Here is a 15,909-nt window from a genome sequence, read left to right on the forward strand (position 1 = left end):
GAAGCCTGTTTCTAAAACTCATTTTCCACAGAAAAAGCAACTATTCGACCCGCGAAGAGCATGGACTCATTGTGTTCCCTGCCAGTGGAAGGTAAGACATCAATAACCTATACCATAAAGGCGAAGGATTGCACCTCTGCATTCTCAGCTTTCCCCCACGCCTGCATAGACGTGGCAGTCTGTTTCTGTGCCAGTCTCACCCTATTACATACCTTTGTGTGCTTGTGCCATGGCTGCTGACATGTGCCCCCACCTTTGTGTGCATATATTTTTAACCATTTTCTGTGTCTTTTATGTTGATGTACGCACCTGACAGTTACCACTGTGCCTAGCTGCATCTTCATTAGCAGTGGGATTGCTTCAATTTCATTCTTGGTTGTTCTGGGCACAAAATTCCCATTTATAAGGAAAAGTATAAAGCAGTGGAAAGTGCTTGCAGTAAAACAACAAAGCCCGGAGGTGTGATCATTGTGGATCTAGGGCAATGCACACTAGCCCTAGACTTGACTGTATCTGATTGAGGGGGTGTCTAATAAAAGTCTTAGGTGATTTCCACTGGAGGTCTTCCTACGCAGCCCTGCCTGCCCAGTTTGAAGGAGGCCCAGAGCTGGAGCCTGGAAGGTTTTCTGTGCCTGCTGTCCCCATCTCTCTGGGGAAATGTGAGTGTTCACCAGAGTGGGACACATCCCTGGAGGGACTGAGGAGGGCCCCTCACAAAGGAATGTTGCTTGCTAGTGCTTTGCTTCCTACTGACTCCTGCCTATCTTCCCACCTCTAGGGGAGGATGAAAAAAGCAGATTCAAACGGTCAGTGACTACTGGAGGGTTTTTTGTTCCGGTGATGAAGATACGGACTGGAGGCACAGGCAGCTCATATGACCTCAGCAAGGAGAATGAGTGGGAGAGGGAAGGATCTGCCATGGGGGCCAAAGGGTGCTTAGAGCTGGGTGGGGAGAAAGGTCCTCCCCGGACACCGCAGGCAAAGTCACCCCCTGAGCAGCTGAAGGTCTTCCGGGCAGCAGAGGATGCTGAAAAAGAGCAGACTTCCCCCAAAGGCGGCCGCATGTTCTACACCTCCGAAACAGCTGCCAAGTCAGGCTTCCCAAGCAGCCTCTTCCCCTTGGAGGCCTCCCCTCGTCACCAGAGGAAAGCCCTGAACATCTCAGAACCCTTTGCTGTCTCTGTCCCCCTCCGGGTATCCGCAGTCATCAGCACCAACAGCACCCCCTGCCGCGTGCCCACCAAGGAGAAGCTTTCCCTCTCCAGCCTCGAGGAGCTGTCTTCCCTGGTGGCCGAGAGCACGAGCCCCTCTGCCCAGGAAGCGGGGACACACACGAGGACAGAGCAGGTGCTCCAGCAGAAGGAGAAACAGCCAGGACCCACTCTGCCAGTGGAAGCATCCAGAGGTAAAAGTGTGTTAAGGAGGTGGATGTGGAGCTTCTGTCAGGCTACTGGAGGTGCCCTGCAGCTCGGTGGTATGGAGGTTGCTCCAGCCTGCTCTTGTGGCAGGAAAGAGACCAGGCTGTGGTAGGGTGGGCATTGACCATAGCAGGTCAGGTTGGTGCTTGTTGCAGCAATGGGACTGAGGAGGTGGGTGGCCCTCCAGTGACGTCCTGTTGTGCCCAGGGGGAGCTTGCTTTGTTAGTTGGCATTGGGTTGAAACATCACCACTTTGTCTCAGGGCATATGTTTTCAGTCGCAAGTGGTTACATTATTCGTTTGTGTTTCTGATCCAGGCTCTCGCCCTGAGGATCCGGTGGCAGCCAGGAAACCTGAGACCTTAGAAACTCCGCAACCAGCAGCAGAAAATCAGGAGACGTTAAGTGGGCAAAACAGCTGCACAAGCAGCACTGCCAGCCCGCAGCAGTCCTCAGAGCAGAGTCCTACCTTGGAACAAACACCAGCCTCAGAGGTTCATACAGGGCTGCTCCCTGCAGACAAGGCAGAGCAAGGACAGCTCAAGACAAAGGGTGTCTCCTCAGAAGGCAGCTGTGGCCAGCAGGAGATCGAGACAGCTAAGACAGAAGAAAGGTCACACTTCAGAGATGTGGTAAGGAAGAAGGCATGAGAAAAAATATGGGGGGCCATGTTATGGTGGTGACTGGGAGGTTGTTCAAACTTTCATTGTGTGTCCATAGCCACGAAAACTCAGTCTGTGACCTAGGCTAAGCAGGGTCAAGAATTGACCACGTACTGATTTCACTTTTGTCCACATCACCATGTGATGATTTATCTTTGCACAACTACCCGCTGTCCCCTTTTGGTCTTCTTTTCCTGTAACTGTACAACTGCAGACAGTACAATCTGTCTGCTCTGAGACTCTCCAGGTGTGAGACTGTCCTGATGTCTGAGCATTTTAACCCATTGTCTCTGAATTTCCCTTGTATTTTTGCTGTCCCATTTGTCCCAGACAGCCTGAACAGTCCTTTTATCTTCCATTCTCTGCACACTATTTTTTTTTATTTATTATTTTTGCCTCCTCTGGATCTGTAACAGAGCTTTTTCACCAAGTTTCTTACAGTGATACTCATCTTTGGAGAGCTATTTAAAGATCTGTTGGCATAGCTCCTTGAATAGATTATTCATTCCAGTTCATGTGTGATTTGGGAATGCAGATCCTCTGGCAAGGCCAAGCGAGCCTGAATGGGAAGAGCTGAGAAACAGGCTGAGACATTCCAGCTACTCATTCACCTCACTCTTTCAGTACATCTGTCCAGGCCTCATTTTGGCTGCGCCTTGGATCTTCTTATCCATAAACCCACTTGTTTATAGATGTATTTCCTTCCAACTGGTAGCAGTATGTGTGTCTGCGTTTCTGTACCCATGAGCGTGCTCATCCTCTATTTTAAGGGGGCTGTTTGAGGAAAATGGAGGGGTACTTACTGGTAAGTTGTGAGCTGCCAGGTCATGGCTTTTCTTCTGTTTTTCAGACTGAGGAGGACCCTGCGAATGCCCTTCTAGAACCGCTGTGGCCAGAGATACATCAGGAACTGAAAATTATTGAACCTGAAGAGGAGCTCTTGCTCTTGCCAGCAGCTGCCCCCAAGACTGGCCTAATTTCTGAATCCCCTTCTTCAGTACAAACAAATAGTTCTTCCTCTGATCCAGGGCAGAGTCCAACACTGTCTGAGCAGAAATCTGCAAGCAGAACACCACAGATAACAACTCAGGTGCCTTTATTTGGTGCCACCAGTATGGAACGACAAGACAGCGTCCACAACTGCCAGTCTGATGTGCTTGCACAGCAGAGCTGTGCTTCAGCCCTACCCAAACTGGGTACTCTTCTGACTGGCACAGCCGCTCCAAAGAACCATCACCCAGTGGTGGATAGAGGGAGTGCATGTCTCACTCCTCCCCTGGACTGGAAGCTTCACAGTCAATCAGAATTTAATGAGGTTGCTTCAAGTGATGAATTTTCTTCTTCCAAAGGAGCATGTCCAGAGTCAGAAAAACAAAAAGATAGCACTTGCCAGCTGCAGAGGGAAAAGGGTGGTCTCACCAGAGTCCAGGCTCAGAGGGAGAAGCCTGAGAAAATGACTGCTGATGAAAGGGACACATTCTCCTCCAAGGCACTGAATGGAGCTGGAATCCAGGAGCTGAAGGAGGGCAATGCTGTTAGCAGAACCCATGACGCTGGTGACCAGGATGATGATGATACCTGGACAGATAATGTGCAGAGCTTAGAACTTGTGGAGCCGTGGGAGGATCACCAGTGGGTTACAAGCCCACTCCATTCCCCCACCTTTAAGGACATTCAGGAGAAGATGATACAGGAGTTTCAGCCACAGAGCCAGAGAGCAGAGACATGCCTTTCTCTTAGACCACGATTCAGTCGCAGCCTCTCCCTGGACAGTAAAGACACAGTGATGAGTCTGTGGACTATCCCATTCTCTTTCATAGATGCCACTGACCAGCAGCAACCATGCAGTGACATTCTGCCAGTGACTTGTGAGCTTCCCAAAACACAACCTATCTCCCCATCTAGTTTGGGCAAAGCTAAGCAAGATGGGAATGGCACAAGTCCTCCAGAAGAACCTTTGAAACCTGAGGAGCTAAGGTACCCCCTCAGCAGGGAGGAAGCACCAGTTGAGAAAGAAGGACCCTCCAGAGTCCCTCTTTCTAAGACAGAGGAAAAGAAGGTGGATGTGAGCAAAGAAAATGCTTGGAGCTCAAAGCCTGAGCTGTCTTTACCATACCAAAAGAGCACAGGCAGTTCTTCACAGGCAAAGAACACAAAGGAGGAGTTATCCATGCCTCAGGACACTGCCCTGGGAGGAGAGACTGTTACCAAACCGTTGTGCTCTGCCACTGAGTCACAGCTGAGTAATAAAGGTGAAGAAACACCTCGCAAAGTGAAGACTAGGCCTTCATCCCTCAACTTGGATTCATTCCTTCCAGCCCCAGACTTCTTCACATTTGAGAGCCTGTCCATGCCGTCTGCCCCTGGGAACCTCTTGGGTGGGCAGAAGGAAGTAAAAAGCAGTGATTCTGTCCCATCTCTGCCGACTGCCTGCCCTGCTGCCAGTAAAGGAGTTCCCTGGGGGTCTCGTTTCAATGCTCACATGGATCTAGACTTGGATTACCTGGCAGTGGCCCATGCCACCACTGGCCGTCGTAACTCTGCTCCTGTCAGCGTGTCAGCGGTCAGGACCTCCTTCATGATTAAGATGTGCCAGGCTAGAGCGGTGCCCGTGATACCACCCAAGATTCAGTACACCCAGATCCCCCAGCCTCTGCAAGCTCAGAACACTGCTCCACCAGCCGAGAAAAAGGAAGCAGAAGCCAAGCAGGCAATCAGGCAGACTCAACGGGTGGCATGGAGCCACCTGGAGGCCCCCAAGAGCCCACTGACAGAGAAGAAAGCCAAAGCAGAGAAAGAAAACAGTGACCCAGCTCAAAAGGACTCAGCCTGTCCTTGGCACAGCAGCCTTAGCTCTTCGCTGGAGCCGTCTCAGTCCAGTCATCACCCCACTCTGGATGCCCCGGTTCTGCGCCGAAAGCGCACCTCTGAGGGGGAGACAGCTGGAGATAACCCGCAGTCCTCAAAGATGGAGAGGCCATCAGGGTTCTCCAAGCCTTCTTATAGATCTAGGCCTGGGAGGCCCCAGAGTCTGATTCTCTTCAGTCCCCCTTTCCCCATTATGGACCATCCCTCCTCTTCAGCAGACTCCAGGGTGTTGTTATCACCCATAAGAAGCCCCACTCAGACCACCTCTTCGAGCCCCATTTGTGGCGATCTCTCTGAAACTTCATGGACAACGCCTGAGGGGGTGACACTGCGGAACAAAATGACCATCCCCAAGAATGGCCAGAGACTGGAGACCTCTACTAGCTGCTTTTACCAGCCCCAGAGGCGCTCTGTGATCCTGGATGGACGAAGTGGGAGGCAGATTGAATAGCAACTGCTTTCTCCTATTCCTTTTCTGTGGTGGATGGGACGAGAGTGTCCAAGACCAACTCTGTTGCCATTTTGCTGTTGTTATAACTATTTTGTGCAAGACAGACCCAAATCCTTTATGGTTTCCTGCAAAGCATTTTGCTAAAGAGGGTCATAGTCTTGTTGCCTTGCTTTTCCTTCCCTTTCTCACCCCTGGTTAGTCCCTCACTGCCTGCTTTTTTTTTTTTGTAAGCCAGTCCCAGGGAACTTGCGTTTCCTTATACTTATTGTCTAACAAGCCCTGTGAAAGTGTCATCCTCCCTATGGAAAAAAGGAAAAATAAATCTTGGTATAATTAAAAAATAGGGCTGGAAGGAGACACTGTTCCAAAGCACTGCAGCTCAGGGTGCAGGGGCACAACATCTGCTGAGGAGGTAAGTCCACATGTTTGGGACCTCCTTCATTGTTTCGCAGCCACCAGCGAAGGACCGTGCCAATCCATTTTGTTGTCTGATTTAGACAGTGTAAATAAACAGTGCAAGGAGACTGGGGATAGCTGAAGAGGAAGGTGAAGCTGGCACCGGCAATTCATACAGAGTGTGAGACACCTGAGGATGGTCTAGTGACAAACATACAACCTGAAGGCAATGCCTCCAGCTCTGTCCTTGCATCAAAGATGTGCTATTTCCAGCACGTGTAAGCAATGAATGTAGCTGGGCAGGAAACGCCTAGTTGTTCTTTTAATCATCCAAGTCCTGCTCATGAGCTTTGTTGTGCTTACCCACACCTTCCTTGGGCAGAGAACATCCATGCAGCTAGACTCATTGTGTGTGGTTGACTGCTCAGCAGTAGAGACCTTCCAGGCTGGTATCAATGAAAGCAAAGACATGGTCATAACAAAGGCCAGTATCAACTATTTTCATCGTTGCTTAAAGCCAGATGACACCTCTTCAACTATCTCCAGCTGTGCTCCACACTGCCAACAGCAGAGAAAAGCAAGATCTTCTGATCTGCATGTCCTTGGGCTATTGCCTTCTTGCACCCTGACTGACATAACTTTGACATTTGGTCTTTCATTGCCACTGTGTGGCATGTCCCCAGGTGCTTCTTCCACCTTTAAACTTCCTCTCCTTTTACAGTGATTTTACAGAAACAGTGATTTTACACTGTTTCTTTGAGAGCATGGCTGGTTGTCGCCTCCCTGGTCCTCAGTGCTTTCAGATTGATTAAAAGTATGGTAAAGAGGATGACTTGTGGGACTGCAGAACAGGTCATGAACAATATCCTGAGAGGGGGATTTGAGGTGAATTAAACTCTCCTCTGATGGGCCATCATTGTTACAGGCAAATACAGGTTCATATAAGCAACAGCTGCCATGGGAATAGAATTAAAGCTTCCTTTATAAAGCCTCTAACTCTATGCTAACTGCAGGCTCATCTCTTGCCCAGTATGTGAGTGGGGGCGATTGCAAAGTTGGGTACAGCCTGTGTTGTCTCTGCAATTTAAATGTCACTAGTGAGTATGGAGGAGATGGGAACACAAGTGTTGCTGTCACCACTGAGATTGTCCCTGTAATGGTGCTTGCAGGGGCCGCCATTCATGGAGATGTCTGAGTATGTAGGCCCTCGGGTATTTTGGGCTGTAGTTTAAGAAGTAACTGAGCATCTGGTAGGAGGTGCTATAGCCAACCACAATGAGTGTCAGTCAGAATTTCCCAGTTGATGTATGTTTAGGGCTTCTTTTCTGAAGTACTGGCATTTTCAAATTGTTAGCAAACTCAGCCCATGTACTCTTTGTCTGTACTGAATATCTCACTTAATCAGTGTCATTGTGGCTGGAGGGCCCACATCCTGTACAGTGCTTTCTATGCACTCTTTGATCACTAAAGCGGAGAGATGCCAGAGTACTTTTTAGAAGCTCTGGGCCCACAAATGCAAGGAACATATCTTCAGCAGAATTTTCTCATGCCATATCCAAAGGGAGCGTGAAAAACAAGAGGGCTTTTCCTTGTCACCCGCTGCAGTCTTTGATCCTCCCCATTGTACTCCTCATTTATGCATAACGCGATATAAGAGCAGAGAACTAAGTCTGTGCTGTCAGGTTTTTTTGAGGGGGAATATTAAACCAGATGGGAGCCTGGAGTTCTTGTTTGGGTCCATGTTGTCTCATAGATGTCAGTCTATGATTTACTTGGACAAACCATGGATGGTGGGTCCAGATTATGCAGCTTCATGACAATTGTTTTATCCTCCTCCCAGACCACAAGATGCCTGTGCAGCCTCCCATTAAAACCAGGGGATTGCCAGTCCTCCAGGCTCCTCACGGTTAGCACAGCTCTGCACTGCATTTACATGGCACTCAAATGCCTTTTTTTACTGCCTTATGGGAAAGCTTTTAATCACCGCAGCTGGGTTAATGGCAAATGACTTGGAAAGGTGCAATACAAGGTATTGTGGTAAGGCTTTACAGAAAGGTAAAGTTGTGGAAATGGTGCCCAGGTTTTATTGGCATCAACAAAATAGTTTACTTTGGACAGGGTTTTATATTCTCTCAGTTCCTAGAAGTTTTGACTGCCAAGGCATGCGGAACAGAACCAGGGAAGCTCACGAAGTAATGAATCAAAAGAAAATGTGATGGAACCGTGGCACCTTAAATCCATTCTTTTTTCTTTTTTCCCTCCTTGTTCTCATATAAGCTGATCTATGAACAAGAAATGAGGTCTGGCAATCTGTATACAATACACTGTCTCAACTCTTAACTGTGTTCCAGTAATAGTGCTTTTAGCATAAGTACTGAAACTCCTGCAAGAGAAAATTGTTACAAATCTTTACTTAATATTGAAGATCAGCCTCAACTAAAATCTCTATCCAGACTATACTTTTTAAGGGTATTTCAGAATTTAAACTCAGATCAAGGTCCTGGATTTTAATTAAGCAGAGATTCTCTGATGAGATATCTGTTTTGTAGCTTGATCCCACCTCTGACTACAGTTTCATCTCCAGCTTTTTGCTGATGTATCAAACGTCCAAGGGCCTAGCCAAGTGGGCTTAACACAGGCACATCACTATAGCTCTATGGTCACAAGTGGGTTCCATCAGGACAGCTGAGAGAAAGCCCCAGATCCTGCAGAGCTGGGAGTAGGTGCTTAGTTGCAAGGTGCACCATTGCACAGGTATCACTGTTCCCAAATCCAGACCCAGACTTCTGCAGAGTTTCTAACGCTTGATGATGGATCCTTGTTGATACTGATAGTTGCAGTTAGCTTTAAGGACCAGGGCTTGATAGTTGGACAGATCCAGAAGACAGAAGCCACCTCCTGTTGTGTGGTTGGAGCTTTCTGAGATCCAACTTTACTAAGCCATTCCTGAGGCCAATTTCAGGGTCAGACCCGATGTCATGTTTGCTTCAGAGCCCTCAGGTTGTCCTCTGCCACCCTGCAGTAGCAGATTGAGCCTGAGACTGGAAGGTCTTCTGAGGTTCAGGGTTTTTCAGTGGTACATTGTGGGTACCAAACTCCTGCCCTCCAACACAACCATGCAACACTAGAGACTTTAAGAAAGGATTTGGGCTTTTTTGCTTGTTTTTGGGTTTGTTTGGTTTCTCCTGTGAGGTATTATGGAGACGAATAGATCAGATTTATGGGAAAAGGGTCTGGCCCAGAATTTGGACTTCTGTGTATGCGAGAGCTAAGTCGGTTGTTCTTGGCATTATGGAAAGGACCTTCCTAAGTAGACTGTCACATCATTTGCAGTTCAGCAAGGATCATTTCAGGGATCCTGCAGTACATTTGAGTCCCTTGAGACTGTGGAGAGTGTAAAGGCCGCTCCCTAAGTTTGCACATGGACCCTCAGTCACGATATGGTATCACCAGCATGTGTTGCTTGTGCACTTTTACCAATGGGAGGCAAGTGACTAAATTTCACTTATTCTTCCCATGTAGTCAAAGGGTTTGTGCAGCTTCTGTTAAGTGTAGCTCAGAGTGAAATGGTTGGGCTGGCAAAGATGGGAATCCCCTGATGGAAAGGAGGGACATGGATAATGTTAGCTTATGTGGGAGCTGCCTTATTGGTGAGAGGGTAAACAGAAATGAGGATTGTATTTTACCTTATAAACCACATTCTTCTGGGCTGTCCAACCCATGCTATCACTTCAGAAAGACTGAAGCACTTCTTTTTTTCACCTTTAGCTTCAGAGGAACTTAGGTCTGCATTAGAGAGCACCCATAAATCCCTGCAACAATTTCCTTCATCCAGACTCCAAATGGTGCAATCAAAGTCTTTTTTCTTTCTTTTTGAATTCTGAAATGCCTGTAGTGGTGAATATTGTGTTAAATTTATATATATATATATAAAAGAACATTCTATATAAATATATTAAAAAGAAAATGTAATTAAAATGAAGGAATTGCTTAAACAGAATCCTGCACATCTGTGAAACTTGGGCTGATGCACGGAACTGTTTGCTGCTGCAACTTTTGTACCACTGACGGTGTGAGAGCAGCTGGCTTTTTGCCCACAGAGGAGAAGCTAATTAGTTATGGCTAATCTGTGGTGGGCAGAAGGTCTGAATCTGCCTTCCTGAGCCGGATCATGGTCTGGGAGAGGAGGGATGAGATCAGGGGAGACCACTGTGCAAGAATTGATTTAACTTTCCACCACAAACTTCTCCCCAGTCCTTGAAAATGCAAACAATCTACTCGAGCATATACTAGCTTTCAGGCATGCCCAGGCTTTGCAGTTGTTCCTTTTGCTTCTTTCCATGTCTAGAAAAAAAAAAATGTCTCTAGGGGTGGGGGAGAAGTTGTAGCTGATCCCAATTTGGTTTAGCTTTTGCTCGCTCCTAATCAATGTAAAGGCTTGGTGATAATTAATTCTGCGCCAAGCAAGGAATGGAAAGCTTGCCGCTGACTTCAACTGAAGATGGAGTGGGACTTTAACAGCCCTGGAAAGGAAGGATGGCAGAAGGCAAGTGCTTCCTGAAGGCTCCATGCAGCAGCCCAGACCTTAGATCTTGTTCTTGCAGGCACTGGTTCCCTTTGAAATACTATTTGCTGCCAGGTGAAGGGAAGGGGCTGGAAGTCAGACACTGTGAAAAGGACTGTCCCCATCCCACTGGCCCTGGTTTGTGATTAATCTTCCTGCTAGCTCTGATGGACTGTGTTTTTGTTAAGCTTTGATCTCTGTGTGGGCTTGCCTGCCTTTGTGCCTTATTGCTTTAAAAAAAGAAAGAAAAACAAGAGCCAAAAAAAAAAAAAAAAAGATGTTTTGCCAGGTCTCAGCCATGAGATTAAACTGGAGTTTTTATAAAACCAGACCTGTGCCTAGTGATGTTTTGAAACATTTTCTTTTTCCTGGATTTGGTTTATGAATGTGGTGCAAATGCATTTGTCTTCCTCTGACACAGATTTTGAGCCCTTCTTTTGTTGTGTGAGTGGCCAGGGCACTAAGCTGTGTTTGTCTGGGTTTTGACTGTTGCGATGAAGGTTAGGGCCCGATCACACACTTTTCTGATTGGGGGTTATGAGGACTGCAGCTGCTCTGCAGCTCTGAAAACTAAGTGAGGGCTTGGAGACTTACGCAGAATTACCATTACCTGAAATGCTTTAAAATTTCCAAGGGTAAGAGTCATCTTTTCTCTTACGGTTTCTAGTTCTACCAGCCTGAAGTTTCAGTGATGCACAACCACACCCTCCCATTTAGCACCCCTCCTGCAGAATTCTGCCTTGTCTGTGATAATGTAGAGCAATGCAGAATAGAGTACAGAAATATTTTGGGATTCCAGTGCTTGTAGAGGGGAAGCCAAGTTGAAAAAAGAGAATTAACTATGAAACCCCTGGCGCATCATAGATGCACTTCTGTTGATTTGTAAATGACAAGCAAGAACTTAAAAAAATAACAAATTAAGTTTCCTGGTTCCCTGAATTCTTGCAGTGCCATCATTGATTCAATCTCTGAGCTGTAGCGTGGAAGTGAATGTTATTAGTATTTGTCTGTTATTCTATCCTGGAAAAAAGACAGGGATTCTTGTGGTTGTAGCCACAGTGGGCATACCTGTAGTTCAGCCTGCTCTTTGTTCCCCTTGAAAAGCAGAAGAATAATTAAGGTAAACGAAATATTTTTTCTTCCTACTCAGCAGCTGAACTCAGGGCTTGACTCCCTTTCCTACATCCTTCATGTTTTCTATTTCCCTTTAGGAAAATGCCTGGGTTGCGCTTCCTGCTTTACCATGGCAACTGGCACACAAAGCGAGAGAGAAAACCATGTCTCTTGAACGCTGGAGGAGTTGTTAGCCATAGCCAATTAGCGCTATATGAGAAACAGTGTTTTTGTATTCTTTGTGCCACAGAGTCTAGAAATGACTTGGCCTTAGAACAAGAGGATAATCTCAAACTGCTCCCCAGCATTCCCAAGGTTATGAAAATCAAACAAGAGGCACGCTGCAGATCTGGTCATGCTCCTCTCAGGACTGTGCGCTAAATCAGGGTGCTTTAACACACGGAAGGGCTTGAGCACAATTTCAGCCAATTCCTTTTGCCTTTCCCATCACTATGAGTTTGGAAGTCTGACTCAGGACAAACATCTGTGCGGGTTGTATTGGAAGCACCAGCAATAATATCTTGGATACTTTCAGCTAAGCCAAAACCAGGATTAAGCAAGTTCCCAAACTGGCTGTTAACCAAGAAACAATCTAACCCAACACCAAAGAGCACTTGATACTGGTGTCTCATGGATCCACCTTGCAACACAGGAGTCCAGAAGCTGTGGGACACAGGACACTAGCTGGTATCCCACTGGAAAGAGCTAAAGGTCAGCTGGCAGGAAAGGGAAGGCAGGCAGTGCAGGGAAGGAAATTTAGCCCAGTGGGGGAGACAGCCCAAACTGGCATAAGGCATCAACAGCAGCTAAAAGAAGAGGATCATAATGGCCAAGATAGAGAAAGGCAGTGAGATCTCTGAGTTCGTTTTCCATATGAGCAGGATAAACTTTTCAAAGAACATGTCTCACCACATGGGTAAAGGATGAACAGTTTCAGAGTTGAGCATTAGAAATTAATGGGAGCTGCAAAGCCCAGACCTGGCCCAGTACTGATTCCCCCGCGAAGTCTGATACACTATGAGTGATAAAACAAGAATTTTTGGTTCATTCAATAACAAAAAAGGGTAGCTATTTTCTCGTGTCTTATTTGCAAACTGCAGTGCGAGATGAAGTACATTTTGCAAACCTAGAAAATGCATAGGAATAGGAATTATGTGATGCACTTTGAGTCCAGATACATCTTAAAGTTGGACCTGTTTTCTCCCATAGCACATCTGCTACAGGAAACACGTATCTCTCTACCATTTAAATCCCTTACCTGAAAAGAAGAGGAAATACTTTAATTCAGTGTGAGGAAATGGTTTTGAAGAAAACTTAGTAGCTGCTTATGAGTGAACCACAAGGAACAGGAACATGGGAACAACCAGGGTTGGAGAAAGGAGAGTAACACATGTGATGGTTATTAAACAAGGAAAGTCGCCAAATAAGTAAAACCTGAAAAGGCAAAAAAAAACCCCAAACCAAACCCAGCCATAAGATACAGTTGAACCGGTCTGAAAAATGTCACGTAGCTTCTTTCCCTCCTCTTTCATAAGAGTCAGGCAGAAGTTCAGATCAGAAAAAATGGGTGCTCACAAACTGCTTTACTCAACTTTTTTTAATGTTATGAGATAATTTGCTTTAAACATGAAGGGTCAGACAGTGGAGGCAGAAGAAAGCTGTAAAAAGACCAGGCTGGTTATTTGCAGGTATTATTCGAAGTGGCTTGACTTTACCTTCTCCAGCCTCTGTGCTAGCCACAGTACCCGGCATTGCCTTGGGAAAAATACAGAGGAAAGTTTTTCAATCCTGCATTCACTCACAGTCAGTAACAGTCCTGGGTAGTCCGAGCAGCTCACTGCTCATCACTTAACTCTCTTGCAGAGTTTATCTCAAGTAGTGAGCACACAAGAACTGCAGATGACCTTGTCTGTGCTGGAATTTCAGCTCGCGTGCAAGCTAACACAGCCAGAAACACCCTCACCTTTTTTTCCTGTTGAGGATAAACCCTCAGTAGTCATCCTCAACTCCTTACGCAGCAGGATCTCCTAAAGATAGATGCCTGAGATTACAGGGAAAGTTCTTGCAGGAGGTTCCCAGCATACCACACGTTGCAGAGGCTTTCCCCAGTTGCCAAAGAGGGCAGGGCTGCCAACGGGTGGGATAAGGAAGCTTCATTTATGAGCTAGTTTTAGGTCATATTTGGTCCCAGTAAACACTTGCTTGGCACAAGTCCCTGTTGTAAGCAATATGAAGAACTAAGATGCCAGAGCAATGAGCAGGATGGGAAATAAATCATCTGAGTCAGAGGATAGCGAACGCCTCTGACAGCCTGGTGCTGTTTTTTGCAGTGAGGTGGATAGCTGGATCCAAGCATGGCACATAACGGGCATTGTATGTCATACACAAACCATCAAGGTAAGGAGAAATAGGGCCTGAGAGTCTGTGCAAAGAGATCTTATGCAAAAGAGGAAGAAGCGAGGGGAAAGAAGAAAGGAAAAGCTCAGGAAATATTGTTGGAAAAATGGGGCACAGCACGGAGTACACAAAAACAGCCTACATTGCCCCATCGCCTGAAGGAACAGAGACCTTCAGGGCTGCCAGCCACAAACATTCAAGAGTGTGAAAGACATCAGTTTATGTTTGTGTGTGTCCGGGAGGGGAGCAGCTGAGGGTTTGGGATTCTTGTTGGCTTGGAAGCCACACTACCCTGTCAAGTATGAACAGAGGATGTTTCTCAGTGAGCCTCTGATTTCTCAGAGCCGGGAATATTACAATAAATTAATTATCTAAAAATACAGTTGGTAAATCTGTCAGAGAATTGAAACACGCTTTCTTTGCCAGGAGAGAACTGTGAATATTCACACCTACGGAGAAGAAATACACAGAACAAATCTGCAAACAAACCACACAGCTTCCACCTGGAGAATTTTTTTCTTCATTCTGTTTTAGTCCAGCAGTTTTTATGCATCTATGCATATCAACTGCTCTGAAGACCACATACATCCATACCTTCAGGCAGCAAACCAAACAGCTGAGAATGAACAGGATTTCTTTACAAGCCTCAGCCAACACATGAACTAGTTCACCAGCATTCCTGTCACAGCCTCAATCCCTACCTCACCCTCCCTTGGCATTCCAGGTAGGGAACTTGCAGAGATTGGAATCACCCTTCAGAAGCTGAAAAACCAGAAAAGGCTATGCAGGATTTTTCACAAGTCTGCTCAACATCATTCTGCCAACAGTCCAATTTTCTTCTTCCTCCTTAGCTCAGGTGGATAAAGCTGGATTTTTCTGGTTGCATAGATCCACCATTACCCAGATCACTTGTTCATCACAGTTTTTATTTTTGTAAAACGTAAATCATAATGTAACACCTGAGGAAAGGCTTAGGAAGCAGAAGGCAGATTTGAAGAACCCAAACTTATTTGGCTTAAGCTGCTGTTTATGCAATAGGTAAATATTGTCACTTGCAACCAGTCAGAGTTAACACCTTCAAAGTAGTCTCAGTTCCTCTTCTCCTGTAAAGTCCTGCAGCATTTTCTCTATATTGAGCGCAGTGCTATAATCACACCACATTTATATGTAGCATGAAGGAAGAGACCTCTGGGTCTGAAGCAAAAGACCAGAGGAGGAAAATAATATTTGAAATTACCTGCTTTTGTCTTTTTAAAGTTTTTATGGGCCATATCTCCAGCCACATCTGTATGCAGAAGGCATTACTGGGCTCTAGAAAGCCCCATAGCCAGTTGTTTCACCCATTTGCAAAGTTACCTGAGTTTCAGAAATAACTCAAGCAAGAGACCTTTACACAGGTGTGCAGCTTTCCAAGAGGGCTGTCATGACTGAGGAGTTATTGGAGGGGTTTGGCCAAGCAAGAACAGAGGCTGTGTGCCTGCACTGTCTGTCCTAATCCATTCCTCTCCTCTCTGCTTTTGCAGTTGGCAGGCATTTGCAGCTCACAGCAACTAGCAGAGAACCCAGTCTTTGCTATTGCTACCTAACTTAGGCAGACACTGATTCTCTTTGTATTTCTTTAGGTTTAGGTATTATTGTAGCTTTCAGCAACATACGTGCACACACACACACAAAAATAATTAAGAACCAAACTCAGACCACTTCCATAAACAGTCCCCATGGTCCATCCTTGACCTCAGGTCTCAGAAAAAAGTGCTGAAGACTGATTTCCTTATGGAAATTGCTGAGAGTTCAGGCTCTCCAAGAGAGTCATCACCCCACTGAACCACTGGAGTGGCTGATCCATGGAGATTTTCCTTTTGAAGGCAGGCTCATATAGTCCCCTCTATGTGGCAGGGACCTGTTTCTCCTTCAAGCTGTTCATTCTCATAGCTGCCTCTTTCTCTCCTCGAGTACCTTAGTGAGGGACAATTCAGCTGCAGAGTTTCTATAGCACCATGAATCATGGTGCTTTGCACTCAGATCTTCAGGACAGGGTTAC

The 15,909-nt window shown here is 46.3% G+C and overlaps 1 protein-coding gene across 2 annotated transcripts in view; it reads left to right on the forward strand.

Moving 5' to 3' along the window:
• ARHGAP31 (Rho GTPase activating protein 31) overlaps window positions 1–10,689 on the forward strand; it is a 64,593-nt gene extending 53,904 nt beyond the window's left edge. For both annotated transcript variants that reach the window (XM_064466174.1, XM_064466182.1), the window contains 4 exons: window positions 32–91; window positions 779–1,405; window positions 1,736–2,049; window positions 2,930–10,689. In XM_064466174.1, coding sequence (XP_064322244.1) covers window positions 32–91; window positions 779–1,405; window positions 1,736–2,049; window positions 2,930–5,398 — 3,470 coding nt within the window. In that variant the 3' untranslated portion in view covers window positions 5,399–10,689. The remainder of the gene's footprint in view (window positions 1–31; window positions 92–778; window positions 1,406–1,735; window positions 2,050–2,929) is intronic.
• The last annotated feature ends 5,220 nt before the right edge of the window (window positions 10,690–15,909 follow it).

The sequence above is a fragment of the Phalacrocorax carbo genome, chromosome 1 (genome assembly GCF_963921805.1).
Source record: "Phalacrocorax carbo chromosome 1, bPhaCar2.1, whole genome shotgun sequence".
NCBI lineage: Eukaryota > Metazoa > Chordata > Aves > Suliformes > Phalacrocoracidae > Phalacrocorax > Phalacrocorax carbo.